Here is a 20,929-nt window from a genome sequence, read left to right on the forward strand (position 1 = left end):
CATTACTTGGTAACGAGCCATGGAGAGCTGTTGATAGTAAAAAACATTGTGAGAAACAGCTTCCTCTGAAGTAACATATTTTTTGAGAAAGAGGGAACTTCTCACTAATATAATAAAAGACTTATAGCCAGAAGCCTTTTATTCGTATCCGAAAGCACACAAATTCGTCCAACAAGGGTGTTTTTTCACTCATCATTTTCTTGTAACTTCGATGACCAATTTAGCTCAAAAGAGGTTATTTCTCACTAAAATATTATCAGACTTCAGGCCTGAATCCTTTTTAAGGCATCTGAAAGCACACAAATGTGAGCAACAAGGGTGTTTGTTATTTTATTTCACCATTACTTCCTTGCAACTTCGATGACAAATTGAGTCAAAATTTTCACGGGTTTGTTATTTTATGGATATGTTGAGATACACCAAGTGAGAATACGGGTCTTTAATAATTACCAATAGTGTTAAGTGCCTTTAAAGATCATGTGTACTTACATCATACAGTTTCTTGAGAGTTGAGAGTACAGCATGTTGCCATGGGGGGTATGTCTTGGCCACATAGAGAGTGCCGTGGGTAGGTCTGGCTGGTGGGGCTGCACCTTTCTGTAGGAGCAAATATTTAGCAGTCATGTCAATGCAGAAACATTACAGCTCGAATTGTGTTAACCGTTCCCCTTTTTTATACCACTTCCAACCCAATCTAAGACCTGCAGCTAATTTCACGAAACGCTAGGATTAATCCTATCTCTGGATAGGACGAGTAACCCATCCTAATTTAGGATTGGTTCAATCCAAGGCACAGGACTCCTATGCCGCTGCATACGGAACTTAACTCGTCTTAAGTCCTAAGAATAATCCTAAGTTAGGAAGAGTTTGGTGAAATCGACGGCTGGGCCCAATTTCATAAAGCCTGTAAGCACAAAAACTTGCTAAGTATTGCTCAAGAGAAACGGGTTACCAGCCAAAGCTACAATAAGTTTACATTGTGGAGCTGGCGCCCCACTCAATTTTTGCAAAGATATTTGTCAAGCAGTATTTTCCTGCTAAAGAGCTTTATGAACATGTGGACCAGTAATAAAAATAGAACACTTTAGATTGTCTTCACAGTCACATACCAACAAGTGCATGTTTGGTGGCCCACAAAGCAAAATGTAAAAAAATCATTGAGGATTAATGATAAAATATTACATTTGTTGGGAGATTAAGATGTAAACAATTCTTTACTGTTGGCCCAGATTAACTTCTAAGGAAATTTGGGATTAAATTTACACCTTTTTCTACGATTAACCAGCCACTACTAATACAAGTCTGTAAGAACTGAGATTCAATTCGACCAACCCACATTGTGATGACTCAGCCATCACAACTTGAATTCGGTGTACGACACGCTTTGTATCAAATCTTACCTTTCCCTTGGGAGGCACCATGAAATTCTTGAAGCGTAGACGGAATTCGTGGGCTGAGTTCATCAGATACTCAGACGACCTTAGCAGTTTATTGTCGACTTTGCCCGCTTTTGGCCATCTAGCCTTCATGATCGACTCTTTCTACAGAAAAAAAAGGTAAAGTAAAATTCATATTGAAGATTTCGGGAGATATTGCGGAAAGTGAATATGTCCACACAGGAAGAATAATAATTAATAGGAATAAACCTTATGCACATGACGTCATTTCAGTAGGGCGCCCTCACCTAGAGGTCAAAAGGAGGTTGATGTTCATTCAATACTGTGTGCCGCGCGTACAAATATGTGTGTTTCGTCATTGTTTTCTGTGTTCATGTAATTCTGCTGCTGGCAGCGAATTGAATAGAATTTTAATAAAACCATTGAATGAATGAATGAATGAATGAAATATTTTACCTCTAAGATGGTGGCTGGATGACGTCAATGCATAAGGTCTACACACAATCTGAGAAATGCTACTGCAGTAATTTTTACATAACCACATTACTTTCAAGTGAAATGTTTCCTCAAAATGCTTTTTACTTGCGAAAGGTGCTGTAAGCTTCTTACTCAAAGTTTTTGTTGTGATAATATAAGAGGCAAAGTCAAACAGATTAATTTTTACAGGCCAATTGGAGGCAACCAACTGCATTACATTATACAATTGTTGCATGCTGTGACAGGGTCCATGGCGTTTTGAACACCCGAGGGGGGAAATGGCACCAGAGGCGAACAAAACCCATGGACCCCAATCACAGCGTTCAACATTGTTTTTTGTTATACCTTGGTAACATTATTATTCCTCTTCTCGAAGTTCTGTTGTCATCTTCAAACATTATTACAACGGAGTATGCATAGTTTAATAAGCAGACAAGAGTTGGTCAAATAAAGAAACAAATCTTCACTGTTCCCTCGAACTAGCGGCTGTTTCATACTAAGCGCTGGAAATCGACCAACGCTGGGAACGTTCAAGGTGATGTACACCGGTTAGCGAACCTCATGTTACCCTCCGCTCTGTGCAGCCATGGTACATGCGTTGTTGTTGCACGTCATGTGATTGGTTCTCGACCAATCAAACTTTACAGTTTGTTACCAAGGTATAACAATAAAAAAGGAACACTTCGGCTGTACAACAGAAACTTTTCCAACAACATCTTATTTTATTCCAAAGTAAGTTGGATTCAAATAAACATGTGGGGGTTTGTTTTTGGAGATGAAACTGCCTGAAATTGGTTGCTTGTAAATCGCCTCATCTAAAATGGCATTGAGAGCGATTACCAATGGTATACCTTCCCTTTAAAGGCAGTGGACACTATTGGTAATTAATTTTAAAAAAATGTAGCCAAAAAACTTACTTGGTAAGAATCATTGGAGAGCTGTTGATAGTATAAAACATTGTGAGAAACAGCCCCCTCTGAAGTAACCTAGTTTTCAAGAAATGAGCAATTTTCCAAGAATTTGATTTTGAGACCTCAGATTTACAATTTGAGGTTCAGAAATCAAGCACATGAAAGCACACAACTTCGTGTGACAAGGGTGTTTTTTCTTCCATTGAACTTCAACGACCAATTGAGCTCAAATTTTCACATCTTTGTTTTTAATGCATATGTTGAGATACACTAAGTGAGAAGACTAGTCTTTGACAATTACCAATAGTGGCCAGTGTCTTTAAGGCAAATGTACTTACATGCTTGAGCAGCCCCCATATATGATCGCAGAGAAATGGACAGATGGGAGCAAGCAAGAGAGTTTGACATTCAATGAATTTCATAACCAGATCATGGTGCATCCCGTCAGTCGCTCGCTCTCGATACCTGTCTCTGGCAGCCTGGACAGATGGGGAAAAAATGGCATGAATTATTTGCTTGTTTTGAGAGAATTCATTTCAATTCAACATATATATCATAGTCATACTGCTTATCTCATACTACTTATTTTGTATAACATATACAAAATACACATCGATTTGAGCAAAATAATAAGCACATAAGAGGTAGGGAAAATAGTTAATCTACGTAAAAAACCAAAATAAGGTGAGCATGAGGCATTCAGATTAAGCCCAAACAATGTTGCATTAGTTTTTATGGTACTCAGGCTCTTTTGTTATTTCTATACCATCCGCCCAGGGCCTAATTTCATGGCTCTGCTTACATGACACAACTACATGTAGTTACTAATCAATCTGACTGACCTGAAACTCAAAGAATCCGATCCTCAGCGCCTCCTTAAACATCATCTTCTCATACGCTTTCTCCGCTTCCATAATCCCGTAATTTATCTCGCTGGTGAACACCCGGTCATGGAAGCTGTCTTTGGGTCCCTTACGGAGACCAGCCTCCTCCGTGAGCATCTCCTTGGTCCACTCTAAGAAGGTGTAAAGACGGAGAATGCCGGCGTCAGCCAGAGACTCGATGAAGTTAGCATCTTCTACTGCTTGATCTCCTGCGTCGGCGAGCGCTAGACGCATACCTACATAAAACAAACATGTCTGTATTATAAAACTCTCAATGTTTCTTGTACTATAAAACTCTCAATGTTTCTTGTATTATAAAACTCTCAATGTTTCTTGTATTATAAAACTCTCAATGTTTCTTGTACTATAAAACTCTCAATGTTTCTTGTACTATAAAACTCTCAATGTTTCTTGTATTATAAAACTCTCACTGTTTCTTGTATTATAAAACTCTCAATGTTTCTTGTATTATAAAACTCTCACTGTTTCTTGTATTATAAAAGTCTCAATGTTTCTTGTATGTTAAAACTCTCAATGTTTCTTGTATTATAAAACTCTCAATGTTTCTTGTATTATAAAACTCTCAATGTTTCTTGTATTATAAAACTCTCAATGTTTCTTGTATTATAAAACTCTCACTGTTTCTTGTATTATAAAAGTCTCAATGTTTCTTGTATGTTAAAACTCTCAATGTTTCTTGTATTATAAAACTCTCAATGTTTCTTGTATTATAAAACTCTCACTGTTTCTTGTATTATAAAACTCTCACTGTTTCTTGTATTATAAAACTCTCACTGTTTCTTGTATAATAAAAGTCTCAATGTTTCTTGTATGTTAAAACTCTCAATGTTTCTTGTATTATAAAACTCTCAATGTTTCTTGTATTATAAAACTCTCACTGTTTCTTGTATTATAAAACTCTCACTGTTTCTTGTATTATAAAACTCTCAATGTTTCTTGTATTATAAAACTCTCAATGTTTCTTGTATTATAAAACTCTCAATGTTTCTTGTACTATAAAACTCTCAATGTTTCTTGTATTATAAAACTCTCAATGTTTCTTGTATTATAAAACTCTTGATGTTTCTTGTATTATAAAACTCTCAATGTTTCTTGTATTATAAAACTCTCAATGTTTCTTGTACTATAAAACTCTCAATGTTTCTTGTATTATAAAACTCTCAATGTTTCTTGTATTATAAAACTCTTGATGTTTCTTGTATTATAAAACTCTCAATGTTTCTTGTACGATAAAACTCTCAATGTTTCTTGTACTATAAAACTCTCAATGTTTCTTGTATGTTAAAACTCTCAATGTTGCTTGTATTATAAAACTCTTGATGTTTCTTGTATTATAAAACTCTCAATGTTTCTTGTATTATAAAACTCTCAATGTTTCTTGTACGATAAAACTCTCAATGTTTCTTGTACTATAAAACTCTCAATGTTTCTTGTATGTTAAAACTCTCAATGTTGCTTGTATTATAAAACTCTCAATGTTTCTTGTATTATAAAACTCTCAATGTTTCTTGTATTATAAAACTCTCAATGTTTCTTGTATTATAAAACTCTCAATGTTTCTTGTATTATAAAACTCTTGATGTTTCTTGTATTATAAAACTCTCAATGTTTCTTGTATTATAAAACTCTCAATGTTTCTTGTACGATAAAACTCTCAATGTTTCTTGTACTATAAAACTCTCAATGTTTCTTGTATGTTAAAACTCTCAATGTTGCTTGTATTATAAAACTCTCAATGTTTCTTGTATTATAAAACTCTCAATGTTTCTTGTATTATAAAACTCTCAATGTTTCTTGTATTATAAAACTCTTGATGTTTCTTGTATTATAAAACTCTCAATGTTTCTTGTATTATAAAACTCTCAATGTTTCTTGTATTTGTCACCGCAATAGTTTCAAATTAACATGTAGCTCTGTATCGTGGCCGAGTGGTTAACAGCATTGAAATCAAGTTCTGATGCTACGTCACCGGAGTGTTGGTTTGAATCACGGTCGTGACACTTGTGTCCTTGAGCAAGATACTTTACTATAATTACTTCTCTTTACCCAGGGGTATAAATGGGTACCTGCGAGGGTAGAGGTTGATATTGTGAATGAAAAAGCCTTTGGAGCGCCACGGCAGCTCGGGCTGTATACTCCCAATAGGGAGCTGAGAAAGATTAAATGCATGTTATTTGCCCAATGACCAGGGGACTAATGTATAGCGCATTGATGAAATGTGCTATATAAGAATTTGTTTGTTGTTATCTCGTTTAAAAAAAAGCTGAATTTCTTTAGTTAAATCCCTCGTTCATCACAGATCTCCTACACTATACTAAAACAAGGAGGGAGATTACTCCATAGTTTTGAAGCAGCGTACACAAATGCCCGATTAACTAGGGTAACCCTTGATTTCCTAGATGGGTGAGACAACAATGAGTGGTCTTGTAAACTCCTGAGAAGGTAGATAATAACTGAGAGAGTGATTTCATGGTTATGAGTTATTGAATGTGCGCTGGTGCTAAACCATGAATGGCTTTATAAGTTAATAAAAGAATATTAATTTTGGTTTTTACCCATACACCGATGTGTGTTAGCACTGTATACTCAGTACTTTCCCGAGTCCTGTGAAAAAATATCACAGGCATGTTACTCGGGTGGGCTTCGAACCCACGACCCTTGCAATTCTAGAGCAGTGTCTTACCAACTAGACTACCAAGGTTGCCCGGCAGCTAGAGGCAGTTCGAATCCTATGTTTTGGCAGCGGGTACCGCAACGATATAATAGATGTTAAATTTGCATCGGGGATAAAGAATATTAATTTTGGTTTTTACCCATACACCGATGTGTGTTAGCACTGTATACTCAGTGATATTTTATCACAGGACTCGGGAAAGTACTGAGTATACAGTGCTAACACACATCGGTGTATGGGTAAAAACCAAAATTAATATTCTTTATCCCCGATGCAAATTTAACATCTATTATATTAATAAAAGAACTTTAAATGTTTTTTTTGTCGAACCAGTAACCAGTGAACTCATTTAACAAAGGACTACATCGAGAGTATCTCCAGTGCTAACACACATCGGTGTATGGGTAAAAACCAAAATTAATATTCTTTATCCCCGATGCAAATTTAACATCTATTATATTAATAAAAGAACTTTAAATGTTTTTTTTGTCGAACCAGTAACCAGTGTAACTCATTTAACAAAGGACTACATCGAGAGTATCTCGAGGAATTACAGATTCTGAACCAACTGGAGTTATTTAAAGGCACTTGACACTATTGGTAAGTACTAAAATAATTGTTAGCATAAAACCTCACTTGGTAACAAGCAATGGAGAGCTGTTGATAGTATAAAACATTGTGAGAAACGGCTCCCTATGAAGTTACATAGTTTTTTGAGAAAGAAGTAATTTTCCACGAATTTGATTTTGACTGAAATCAAGCATCTGGAAGCACACAACTTCGTATGACAAGTGTGTTTTTTCTTTCATTATTATCTCGCAACTTTGACGACCAATTGAGTTCAAATTTTCAAAAGGTTTGTCATTTTGTGCATATGTTGTAAGAAGACTGGTCTTTGACAATTACCAAAGGTATCTAGTGTCTTTAACATAGGATGAAGCTAGTCCATTATATCTCAATCTTACCATCGGCAGAGAATTTCTCCAAAGCACCAGCTAGCGTCAGGAAGTTCCCCGTTGACTTGGACATCTTTTCATTGTTCAGCATCAGATGGCCGTTAGTCCGGATCGCTGCCGGCCAGCGCTCTGGCTCCTTGGGCCAGACAGCGCAGTGGTTATACAAGAAGTACGTCAGGTGGTTGGGAACCAGGTCTTTGCCGGATACCCGCAGGTTCACTCCGTACCAGTATTGGAACTCTTGCCGAAGCTTGTCCAGGGAGGGACGTGGAATCTTTGATGATTTGGGGAAATGGGATTTGGAGTGGAAGATGTAGTCCCAAACTTCAGGAGTTAAATGCTCTGGTCTGTTGATGGACAAAAAATATATAAATTTATTTGCACACATTTATTTCATTGCTGGCCTATATGTACACTTACACATTTTAAAAAGTTTGATAATTATATTCAAATTTTGAATTATATTCAAATTACAGTATTACTTAGTATCTTAGGATATGAAAGTTTACAATGATTTAGATAGTTATATATTAGGAAGCTTTTTAAGTAGGACAACAATTATGTCATTACAGACATCACTTTAAAGGCACTAAACACTGTTGGTAATTACTCAAAATAATTGTTAGCATAAAAACGTACTTGGTAATGAGCGAAGGAGAGTTGTTTATAGTATAAAACATTGTGAGAAATGGCTCCCTCTGAAGTAATGTAGTTTTTGAGATAGAGGTAATTTCTCACTCAAGGGTATCTGAAAGCACACAAATTTGTGCGACAAGGGACTTTTTTTCTTCCAATATTTTTACATTTTTTGCAACTTCGAAGACCAATTGAGTTCAGATTTTCACAGGTTTGTTATTTTATGCATATGTTGGGATACACCAAGTTAGAGTACCGGTCTTTGACAATTATACCCAAGGTGTCCAGTGCATTTAAAGGAAAGTATACCTCTGATATTTGGAAAACAACCCGTCTAAATCATTAGGGACAAAACTTTGAATAAACATCAATAAATTTCAAACTATTATTATTATTATTATTAAGCTGAAATAAAACACTGTCGGGTACATCTTGCTCACTAACATTTGACAACTAATTTGAAATCTCTCTCAATTAAGACACTTAAGCCTGGGCGACTAGTGTTGTACTTGCGACTACTGATTGCTTAATTTGAGTCCAGACTACCATTTTTCAACTACCCGGTTAATCTTGCTGCTACGACTACTAGAAAAATAGTCGCGACTACTTGTTTGGTGAACCAATTTTGTCACAACAACATAATTTACTTTTGAAACACAATCAGACATCAGTGACACAATCCTTTCAGCATGAATTTTACTACATTGTGCCTGCGGCAAACATGCCGCAATGCATCTTGGGAATCAAAACTTAGTCGCAACTAGTGTCGAAGTCACGACAATTTGAGGCGTGACTAGTCAAGGAGTAAATATCACTAGTCGCCCAGCCCTAAAGACACTGCTGTTGTGTCACATTCAGGCCTGTATGCTTCGTTTTTGAAAGGGCAAGGGCACCAAGGCATTTTCTCCTTGGTAAAGGGCACCCTATGAGGAAGTTGTACATTTCTACTGGAGCATTTTAAGGGCACCAAGGCAATGACCAGGGGGCATGGAGGCAATCGCCTTCGTTGCCTCTGTGAAGTCTTAGGCCTGACATGGTTTGGGGTGAACTTTTGCTCAGCAATACCGGGATCTGAATAGCATAGTTGGCTTGTGCGTAAAGCGCTCGCCTCTCACCAAGGTGACCCTGGTTCGATACCCGGCCAGGGCCATATGTGAGTTGAGTTGTGCATTGGTTCTCTGCTGTGCTCCATGGTCATAATGGGTTGATGTGGCTGGCTGCCAAAGGCGCCCTTGCATGCATGCATGCATGCTTCTCGAACACGTAAGGATGATTAGCCTCCCAAATTATTACTAATTGTGATCCACTCTGTGACAATGAGTCACATGTCGCCCGATGCAATATTAAGTTATGGACAGTTTAATGTGGAAAATGTATTTAAAAAAATTATTAAAAAAAACCAATATTTTATTTTATTTTAAAGATCTTTAGTTGCATGATTAACCTTTAGAACACTTACTTTTAGGCAATAAAGCTATGAATACAACAATTTTGTGTTTATACTTGTGTCGAATTTGAATCCTTTTGCACACAATGGTAGTTTAAAATATCATTTTACTTGTAATTTGTATAAAAAAATAAAATAAAAAAAAGGCGTAGTGGCTAATTTCAAACGGGAGTAACTCAGCAACGCGATACACCCCAAAGCTCAGACACAAACCAAAATACCTGCTGCTGATGTGTTCTTTCCAGCCACGCATATAACTCAATTCCTGAAATTGCCTACATCTGACTCATTTTCACAGAGCGGGTCACAATTATTATGATGAAACTATTAAGAGTGATGCACTTACTTGATTGCAAGCGGGCTGGTACCGGACCCATCAAAGACACCATCTTGTAGTAGATGAGCGACCGTGTAATAAGCCATGTAGATAGTAGAATCAGATAAAGATTCAATCAAGTACTTCTCATCCCAAGGCATCTTAGTACCTGATCAAGAAGACACAATAAAAACAATAATAGTGTCTTCTAATATAGCGCTTATATCTGTCAATAAGTGAAGTTCCTGGCGCTGTAAGATGTAGTATTTTCCTGCAAGATATGTGGGACTAGGTTTGAACTATGAAACCTACTCCTTCTACATAGCACCATGTAATGGTTTACAGGGTGCTGTGGCGCAATATGCAAGTAAACATGTGCACACCCATTCCCTTTCTGCATCTGATAAACAATGCATTTTTCTCAATACAATATTTGCAATAAACACTTAGTTTTATCAAAAGTTTCACCTTACACCACCTGGACCAACCCCCCCCCCCCATTTTTAATTCAAATTCACACTGAACTCAAAGACCACATTTTTTTGACGAGAAAATCCGAAAGATTATCATGCCTAATGACCCAATTCACCTGACGTCATCATCAGAATAATCTTGGATGCGCCATTTTGGTGGTCAATTTCAATGTGTGTTACTCAGAGATTGCGCATTTTAGGCGACGCCGCGTTTACATGTAAACCTATTGACCACCAAAATGGTGAGCGTGGCATCAGTCACGCGTGTGACGCAAGGGGTCAATTCTAGTTTTATCTGGAAGGATTGGTGGCTTACTTACCCAGTCCATAGGATCGTGAACATGCATGCTCATGCAGCCAATCAAACGTTGCTAGGAAATTCCTTCTGGTATCCTCAGAGTACCTGAACAAAAAAAAACAAGAATTAAAAGCCATTGGACCCTTTCGGTTCAGAAAAAAACCAAAAAGTTCACAGATTTACAAATAACTTACAGGGTTTACAGAAGGTAGTGGTGAAAGACTTCTCTTGAAATATTATTCCATGAAATGCTTTACTTTTTGAGAAAACAGCAAAACGATATCAATTCTCGTTAACGAGAATTACGGATTTATTTTAAACACATGTCATGACACGGCGAAACGCGCGGAAACAATGGTGGGTTTTCCCGTTATTTTCTGCCGACTCCGATGACCGATTGAGCCTAATTTTCCCAGGTTTGTTATTTTATATAGAAGTTGTGGTACACTAAGTGTGGTCCTTGGACAATACTGTTTACCGAAAGGGTCCAAAGGCTTTAAGGAAATTTCTAAGAACAAAAATACAAAATGATTGGTTTGCAATTTTGCTACCATTTGTGTAGCACAAATCGAGATTATAAAGAGCACAAATCGAGATTATAAAGAAAATATTAAAAACTTCATACAAGTTGTTGCTTGGCGTGCGTGGTCTACAGTTCCAGTCACTTTGGATCGCAGCTCTCCAAGCCACAAAGGCCTTAACAAAAGGCTCGTGTGTGAGGGGTACTAGTACGATATGCACAACTTACACAGAAAGAATTGACTGCATCTTGTTACTTAAAGACACTGGACACTTTTGGTAATTGTCACAGTTGGTGTATCTCAACATATGCATAAAATAACAAACCTGTGAAAATTTGAGCTCAATTGTCGTCGAAATTGCGAGATATTAATGAAAGAAAAAACACCCTTGTCGCACCAAGGTCACACGAAGTTGTGTGCTTTCAGATGCTTGATTTCGAGACCTCAAATTCTAGATCTGAGGTCTCAAAATCAAATTTATGGAAAATTACTTCTTCCTCGAAAACTACGTCACTTCAGAGGGAGCTGTGTCTCACAATGTTGAATACTATCAACCTCTCCCCATTACTCTTTAAAAAGAAAGGTTCTGTGCTAATAATTATTTTGAGTAATTACCAATAGTGTCCACTGCCTTTGAACAATAAAATGGTTCCAAAATCCAAAGGTAAACTTTCACACATAAATTACTTACAGCTCCATTTTCTCCATGGCTGTGGTCGTCTGTTTCTTCCAGACCTCCTCTCCATAGTCCAAATACCACTGGTCACACAGAGCCACCACGCACTCGTCCCCAGAGCGAGACATTATCTTCTTCTCGGGTTCAAGGTACATCAAAGCTTCTCCTTTGTCAAGCATCTTCTTCTGGACGACCTTCTTGACGTCTTGAACCTTCTGACCTTTGACTTCTTCCACAATCATGACCTTTGTAACAGAAACATTTCAATAAATAACTGGTTTGTGGAAACACCATGTGTGTATCTACATGCCAGGTAGATTTTTCAGTTCGATGGATCGATCATGTCGCTCTCCAAGAAAATTTTACAAAATTTATACTAACACCGCCAACTATTCAAGTACATGTAAAACTAGCAAGTCTTCATCATAACCTCCCCCAAATCAAAGGTGATTTGGGGAGTCCACGAAGGGACGATAATTACCTGTAAACCTACAATTGCATATTTGCCCTAGCCATAAACTTTCACTAGATTATGTTTTACCACACAACAACAGCGCCCTCAAGAGCCCATACATTCCCTATGCCTGTCCCCATGTATTGCATAACTCGACCTCTTTTTTTCTAGTGTTCTCTAGTATACGTCTTCGAATGTATTGTACAAGCTTCCAGATTCTCTGTTCTTTTGTAAAGGTTTATAAGGACAAGAGTATACAAAGTTTTTATCGTCTTTATTATTAATTAATCTTTACCACGTTTGATTTCTTCACTCGTAAGACAAGAAACTTTGAGTGAAAAAAAGAAAAAAAAAAAAAGAAAAAAGAGACGCACTGCGCTGTTGGCACGGCTTCGGCCTCGGAGATTCTACTGGGAGAGATATTTCTGTTTCCTTTACCGGGGGCATGCTTTCTGTTTCTCTGGCTCCTGGTAACATTTCAGATGTTAATGCTAGGGCTGTGCCTCTCCAGCCTCCAGTCCCAATGCTTAATGATGATGCTCTTGCTGGGGACACGCTCTCCGGGGCACTGGCACTTCAGGCATGCTTGTTAGGGCTGACCCTGCAGGGCCTCCAGTCTTTAACCCAAGCATTAAAAAGCCCAGGAAGGATAAACATACACCACATAAGCGTCCTGGAGCTACGCCTTCCGGGCCTCTAGCTTCCGGTACCTTGGACCCTGCTCTACAACCGCTCCCTCCAGGCTCCGGTTTCTGAAGCGAGACCTAAAAGCATGGCCTCTTCCACACCCAAGACCGACTATGGCTCTTCAGTCGCTAGACAGTACACCTCACAGAGCCATACCTCGATTTGTTTCAGTTTTTGAAGTATGAAAATTGGGCATAGTAAAATGTCAGAATTTTGTACTTCAAATATAAATCGCGATTTAATCGACTATCGCGATACTTTTTTGACGATATATCGTGGGATAATAAAAGCAATATCGCCCAAGCTTACCTGAGACACCAGTAAATTCCTCACAAGACGTAGTCAAGGTGAACATTGTAAATGATAATCAAGTACAAGCAAAACATGATCAAACAAATAATAAAGATGTATTTATATAGCGCATTTTCCATATACACATGATACACAAGTTCAAACGCGCCTGACAGTGATATTGTTAACAGAACAGGTGAGTTTTGAGCAGTGTTTTGAACATAAAGACCGTATTGAATAGCCCCTTTTTGCTATGAAAAGTCGCCATCTTGTAGGGTAAACCGTATGCGCGTCCAAACGCGTACACCATCGAAGCATGCAGCAGGCAACATTCCCGGTTTGATTTCTACGGCACATGCACGCAAACACGCACGCACAGGTGCCATCTTGTAGGTCAGATATTTTGAACGGTGACGTCATATTCAATACAGTCTATTGACAGAGTGTTGATTACGAAGAGGTATTGGAAAATTACTCCACAGTTTGGGAGCGGCAGTAGTGAAGGCTCTATCACCAAGTGTGGGTAGCATCTTAGGAGATGGGTGGAGCGAAGGGATTAGCGGGATGGTTGCATGATAGTTATAAGTTCAGATAGGTAGGGAGGAGCTAGACTGTGGATGCAATTGAAGGCGAGAAGTGTACTTGGTATTCAATCTGGGACCTGATGGGTAGCCAGTTCAGTTGACGTAGGATAGGTTTCATGTGACAGAACTTGGATGAACCTGTGGAAAGTCTGGCGGCGGCATTTTGAATTCGCTGTAGTTTCTCAATGTGAGTTGCAGTGGCACCATAGAATAGACCATTACAGTAATCCAATCGGATGGTAATGAAGGCATGGATAAGAGTGAGTAATTGACTCTACCCATGAAATACAATGTTTTATTATCAGAAAGATTGATGGAACAAAACGGAAACAGACAAAAAATGTTCTTACCCCTTCATAAAAACCTTTGAGGTAAACCATCTCCTTGGCCTCCGCCAGCTTGTCCTTATCGTTCTGACTCTTAATCTTCAGATCGTCGCAAGCTTTGACGGCAGCTAGGCTACCCATACCGGGGATGTCGATGATCGGGATGGGGTCAAAGGGCAAAACTGCCTCGTCCTTCAGTCCATACTTGGCACGGAACTCCTGGCAGTGATAAAATCAAAAATTCAACTCATGGTCAGTGTGTATACAAAATTATGGTAAATACGTTGTACACATGCTGTAAATAGTTTTGGTATCAATCAGCAACAAAATATTTTTGTGATTTTTTTTAAAATTAATTCTCAAAAGCTACAGCACCTCAGCAAGTAATATATTAAGGGAAGCTTTCTACTATAATTATCTTCAAACGATGCACGTTAAATGTAAATCTGTGAACTTTGTGTTTTGCGACAAACAAAAAGTACCCAAAACACTTTAAAAACAAAAATGCTTTTTTATTTTTTAAAAACTAATGATAACCTAAATTATTGTAAATAGCACCATGTAATGGCTTACAAGGCGCTGTTATGCAATATGCAACCAAACACATCTCTTTTCGATAAGTGCACTGGGTTCTTATACTTTTATGATGGTTCTACGAAAGTCATAGTTAAGTGTCTTGCTTAAGGACACATGTGTCACAACTTGGACTCGAACCCACCTGCTGATCAGAAACACCAAGAAATCACAAATACGGAGCTCTTAACCGCAAGGCCATGACACGCCAATACTGCTCTTAATTTTTAAGACTAATAATCACCTTCTTGTTCTTGAGATCCCTGAGGGCGGCATAATCGTCTGGCGAGTCTGACGGGACGCTGGTGACGACCCCTGACCCTTTCCCTTCCTTGATGGTCAACATCGGCAGAGTGTAGATCACTTTATAAGAGGTTAAAGGAGCACTCAGTCCCATTCCCATTATATCCTACATGTAGAAACAGATACACCCAAATTTTAGATATTATTTCTTTAATCTTTTCAACGCTCCGAAGGCTTTTTCAAACACAATACCAACCTCTATCTTCACAGATACCTGGGCGACGAGAAGCAATTTTAGCAAGGCATCTTGCTCAAGGACACAAGTGTCATGACTGAAATTCAAACCACACCCCCGCAGCTGGATTAACCACAAGAACTTGAATTCAATGCTCTAACAACCGTTTCAGACAGCGCGCCAGAGTTGCGCCAAACCAAATAGATTAGGAGCGACTCTAGGTCGACCCAAATAAACCTTGGTTTCAGACAGGCGACTTAACATAACATTAACATTAGGTTCATCTCATGACAAGATTGAAATCTGAAACCAAGGCGCTCCTCAGTCGTTCCAAAAGACTGCAACAGTTGGTCTTTTGACTTCTAGCACATCCAGTGGCTCCTAACTGTTTCAGACGTCAAAGTCTTTGTGTACTTGATTCAGGGTTTGGGGCGACTCTGGAGCGCCTGTCAGTCGCTGGGCTTTCTTAAAATGGATAACAATCTTACCTGGCCAACGAGATCTACCAAGACAGTCACCTTCCCCTCTTCCTTCAGGATGCCTTGGTAAGACATATTCCTTGCCGCTCGGTGTGTACTGATAAACACTTCTCCTTGCTTGGTTTCATATGCAATGTATTTCATGTCTGGTCGAACCCAGCAGTTGGTCTGACCGTACATGGTTTCAGGCCTCAGGGTTGCAGCCACCAAGAAGATGCTTTTACTTGATAGTTTCCTGCGTGTTTTGAAGAAACAGGGATAACAGTAAATTCAGTTTTTTGGTGACGTCATTTTACCTGGTTCAGGGGTTATATTGAGGGCAGCAATATGTCCTAAGACCTGACGGGAGCAATAATTCCTAAGACTTAAGGGCAGCAATAATTCCTAAGACTTACTTGGGGGCAGCAATAATTCCTAAGACTTGAGGGTAGCAATAATTCCTAAGACTTACTAGGGGCAGCAATAATTCCTAAGACTTACTTGTGGGCAGCAATAATTCCTAAGACTTGAGGGAAGCAATAATTCCTAAGACTTACTTGGGGGCAGCAATAATTCCTAAGACCCGAGGGGGGCAATAATTCCTAACACTTAAGGGTAGCAATAATTCCTACGACTTACTAGGGGCAGCAATAATTCCTAAGACTTACTTGGGGGCAGCAATAATTCCTAAGACTTGAGGGCAGTGCTAATTGCCAAGACTTGAGGGCAGCAATAATTCCCAACACTTAAGGGTAGCAATAATTCCTGCGACTTACTAGGGGCAGCAATAATTCCTAAGACTTACTTGGGGGCAGCAATAATTCCTAAGACCTGAGGGCAGTGCTAATTGCTAAGACTTGAGGGCAGCAATAATTCCTAAGACTTACTCGGGGGCAGTGCTAATTGCTAAGACTTGAGGGCAGCAATTATTCCAAAGACTTACTTGGGGCAGCAATAATTCCTAAGACTTGAGGGCAGCAATAATTCCTAAGACCCGAGGGGAGCAATAATTCCCAACACTTAAGGGTAGCAATAATTCATACGACTTACTAGGGGCAGCAATAATTCCTAAGACTTACTTGGGGGCAGCAATAATTCCTAAGACTTGAGGGCAGTGCTAATTGCTAAGACTTGAGGGCAGCAATAATTCCTAAGACTTACTTGGGGGCAGTGCTAATTGCTAAGACTTGAGGGCAGCAATTATTCCAAAGACTTACTTGGGGCAGCAATAATTCCTAAGACTTGAGGGCAGCAATAATTCCTAAGACTTGAGGGCAGCAATAATTCAGAAGACTTGAGGGCAGCAATAATTCAGAAGACTTGAGGGCAGCAATAATTCATAAGACTTGAGGGCTGCAATAACTCCTAAGACTTGAGGGCAGTGCAAATTCCTAAGACTTGAGGGCAGCAATAATTCCCAAGACTTGAGGGCAGCAATAGTTCCTAAGACTTACTTGAGTCTTTCAGGGTATGGTTTGATTGCCTTCATCTTAATCAGAGTGTATTCCTGAGGTCCAACTCCCTCTCCGGATTGTCTGTCGTGATCCATACACGGCTGTCCGTCCTTCGGGGAGTAGATGGTGTTGCGTTTGCCAAACTTCACCTTGCCGGCTTTCTTTAGGGTTAGGAAATGCCACCGCACGAAGGAATCATAGTAGGGGTTTGCGTCGGTTGTGATGAAGCTACGTCTCCAGTCAGTCTGTAAAAAAAACAAATATATATATATATATTACTAATAATACGGGTGAAAGTTAAAGTAGTCCCTGTGGTGGTTGGAGCACTAGGCACCACTCCAAAAGCACTGGGGAAACCTTTAGATAAAAAAGGATTTATTGTGGAGCACCCCAGTCTTTAGAGTTCCCAATTATGGACCTTTTGTTTCTGCCATTTTGTTTTGATATCCGCAAGGTATTACCACACAAACACACAGGTCTGTGTTGCACACACTCTGTGGACATTTCTTTAGACAAATCCTGTTCTTCAACACTCTAAAAAAAACACTGTGAGATAAGTCCACACAGTATTTAAATTCCTAAATTGTGTGGCCTACTTTTGTTTTTCAGGTCCCCACTTGTTATGTGATGTTTCACATAAAAACGCACACTATGATTTCCTTCCATTCAAATCAATGCAACAAAAATAAGTCTGTAATATAATACAAAATAGTCTGGCCCTTACACAAACAGTTACAGTCAGAATTAACTTTTACAAATGGAGACAGGAAACATGAAGAAGATGTAATAGATGTTAAATTTGCATCGGGAATACAGAATATTAATTTTGGTTTTTACCCATACACCGATGTGTGTTAGCACTGTATACTCGGTACTTTTGCGAGTCCTGTGAAAAAAAAAAATCACAAAAATATCACGGGCATGTGATATTTTTTCACAGGACTCGGAAAGTACTGAGTATACAGTGCTAACCCACATCGGTGTATGCCACCAGAGTAATATGCCTATGATTTTTTTCACAGAATTCAGGAAAATCACTGAGCATCCGTTTTGTTTTTAAAATACTAATTTATTTGTGAGTGGCACCCACCTTGAGTCCCATCATGTGCAGATCCTTCTTGGCCAATGGTGGGAAGTATTCCAGCCAGTGGTCAGTGTGAGCAAACAGGGGGATCTCCTCTTCTGGTATATCCAGGGACTGCATGATCTGCCACTGAAACTTGGCTGGGCCGGTCTTAGCTAATAGTTTGCTCTGTAAATGAAACATAATCGTTGAGTTGTTAGAAGCAATACTTCAAGAAGTGGTCATCAATTAACACACATTTAAAAAATAATTTCCCCACTTATAGGGTTTTGATACCGTTTTGATCAAATTTTTGGCCATGACATGAATCCCTATTCACTGTGAAAAAAGATATATGTACTTTATTTACCTGTGAAGGTTTCAGCTTCACTAGTCGTCAAGTTAATCACAGAGCAAAGTTTTCAAGAGAGTAACCTAAATCCGTTGACAAGCTAAAATAATTTTTGCCGTGCGGCGGAAATTATCAAGGAAATTGTTACTTTGCATGGTGGAATTAAACTAAAGAGAGGTTTGCGGTAACACAAAGTGAGTATCTCTTTTGAGTAGTGTTGGTTCTAAAAAAGAACCAGTGGTTAACAAGTCAACGTTTCGATCAGTATGCTTCGATTGTCTTCAGGAGAAAGTTTTTTTTATTCATTTCTCAAAAACTACAGCACCTCAGTAGGTAATATTTTAAGGGAAGCTTTCTACCATTGTTATCTACAAACTGTTTAAGTGTAATTTGTTAGTGGACATTATGTCATACAAAAAGTACCCAAAGCTTGGGCGATATCGATTTATTTTATTCACGATATATCGCCGACAATATATCGCGATATTCGATATAATCGCGATTAATTAAATTTGACATCATCAGTCTTCAAACTCCAAGTGAAAGTTGTAGAAGAGACAGTCATGGCATAAGAGAGGTGTTCTAATGACCTATTCTTCTGGTTTTACTCCAAACCTATGGGGTGCAAGATGTCTCAGCTAGCAAACACATCACGATATTTAATCGATATCGCGATATATCGCGATTATATCGATATTTCGATTAAACCAAATCCATCCGATATCGAAATCGTTTCCAAATTAATATCGCGATATTCGATAATATCGTGATATCGCGCACGCTTAAAGTACCCACACCCTTTCGACAGATCTTCTCAGAAAATTACCTTTTTTCCTTTGGACTTGTCCTTGATGATGATGTCACTCTCTTGTTGTGATGCCTTCTTGTCGATCTCATCTTCACCCTCAATCTCCTTAGGGAAGATCGGAGGACAACCAAACTCGGACATCTCTCTCTTCAACTTGTCAGCGCAAGCCTGAACAAAAGATTATACATATTACAATACATGCAATATGAGTTATCATTTGAAGTTCCTGATGTCAGTTCCCGATGACATTTGAGCTTTCTGTGTGCCAAGCATTATAACGGTAAATGCAACTTGTGTGTCAGTTCACAAAAGCAAAAAATGTCACTTTAGCTGATTCAAACCATAACAACGGCAGGCGTTCCTGTGCTCAAATGTTTACCTATAGTCTAACTGCCCTACATATATCTCACGATGTAACAGACGTTAAAGACACAAACCTAGGGTTAAAGGATCACTAAACATAGATGCATAGAGTGAGCGTATCGACTAGTCAAAAAAATCTAGACATTGAATACACTTGGCATGAAGGGAAGAAAAATACAAAACATACAAAGCTAAATTTTTGTCATTATGAAAAGTGATGTGGGGAGAGCGACCAAGGTGGAAATAAAAATAGTCCGCGAAACTTGACTTAGTCCACAAAACCCGACTTACTACACGGAACCTGAGGCTCTGAAGGTCATTTTAGAAAAGGGAAATATGAAGTGCTAAAAAAAAGAGCCCGTGACCGAATTTAGGTTTCATGTTTTGATGGTGATTTTCTTACCTTGATTGGCATGCCAGTACAATGGAAGGCAAACGGGAACAGACATCGCTTTCCCTTCAGACGCTGGTACGCAACAGAAAACTGACAGAAAAAAGGAATACACAAAACTATGAATGGTTACACATGCAGTTGAATTGCGTTGTTTTTCTACTGTTTGAAATAAATAAAGGCTGGAAATGAACAGTTCAGGTTAGCCCCCATTACACTGAGCTCGTTCTAACTACGTTCTGGAAAAAATGAAGCCAAAAGGAATTAAACTGTGCACAAAGAGAGTGGACAGTGTAGAAACTTTTTACGATCTGTTATGAACTTCTTAGACAGGCTCGGACAATTTTGATCAAGATGGTGCTCCTACCGTCGATTTCACAAAGAGTTAGGACTCGTCTTATCTCGAGTTAGGACGAGTAACTCATCCTAACTCTCGTCCTAGATTAGGATTAATCTTAATTAATGTCTGCATGCTACAGCACAGGGTTGGGACTCGCCCTAAGTCCTAAGATTAGTCTTAAGTTAGGAAGAGTTTTGTGGAATCGACGGTTCAAAAAAAAATTTGGGCAACCATCATGTCCTGCAATTAGACAGAGTAGCACAGACTTAAAACAAGAAGGACGTGCAACAAACCAAACCAACTTGCGACCAAAGCTATATGCTATATCAAAGCTATACCAAAGCTATACCAAAGCTATACCAAAGCTATACCAATGCTATACCAAAGCTATATCAAACCAAACCCCTTACAAGACCCCTTATATGATTTTTCTTAAGGACGGGATCAGACGTTTTGAGAACTAGTTCAGTGTGACCTAGCCTTTACTTTGTTTGGGGAGCATTACTTTTGCATGCACATGTATTGCAATTGCATACAAATAATCAATCAAGTGCCATCATTCTAGTAGCCTAGGCGCTTAAAGGCAGTGGACACTATTGGTAACTACTCAAAATAATTAT

General features: G+C 38.7%; 1 protein-coding gene across 1 annotated transcript in view; it reads right to left on the reverse strand.

Annotated features, from left to right (window-relative positions):
• The window catches only part of LOC117293780 (leucine--tRNA ligase, cytoplasmic-like), a 31,473-nt gene that overhangs the window by 7,614 nt on the left and 2,930 nt on the right, over positions 1-20,929 (reverse strand). Inside the window, exons 4-18 of the mRNA XM_033776219.1 lie at positions 19,982-20,062; positions 19,234-19,383; positions 18,083-18,244; positions 16,993-17,237; positions 15,569-15,794; positions 14,847-15,011; positions 14,054-14,248; positions 11,703-11,932; positions 10,513-10,595; positions 9,750-9,888; positions 7,330-7,667; positions 3,628-3,905; positions 3,124-3,264; positions 1,401-1,541; positions 490-597 (exon numbers count right to left, since the gene is read on the reverse strand). Coding sequence (XP_033632110.1) covers positions 490-597; positions 1,401-1,541; positions 3,124-3,264; positions 3,628-3,905; positions 7,330-7,667; positions 9,750-9,888; positions 10,513-10,595; positions 11,703-11,932; positions 14,054-14,248; positions 14,847-15,011; positions 15,569-15,794; positions 16,993-17,237; positions 18,083-18,244; positions 19,234-19,383; positions 19,982-20,062 — 2,682 coding nt within the window. The remainder of the gene's footprint in view (positions 1-489; positions 598-1,400; positions 1,542-3,123; positions 3,265-3,627; positions 3,906-7,329; positions 7,668-9,749; positions 9,889-10,512; positions 10,596-11,702; positions 11,933-14,053; positions 14,249-14,846; positions 15,012-15,568; positions 15,795-16,992; positions 17,238-18,082; positions 18,245-19,233; positions 19,384-19,981; positions 20,063-20,929) is intronic.

The sequence above is a fragment of the Asterias rubens genome, chromosome 8, assembly GCF_902459465.1.
Source record: "Asterias rubens chromosome 8, eAstRub1.3, whole genome shotgun sequence".
Lineage (NCBI taxonomy): Eukaryota > Metazoa > Echinodermata > Asteroidea > Forcipulatida > Asteriidae > Asterias > Asterias rubens.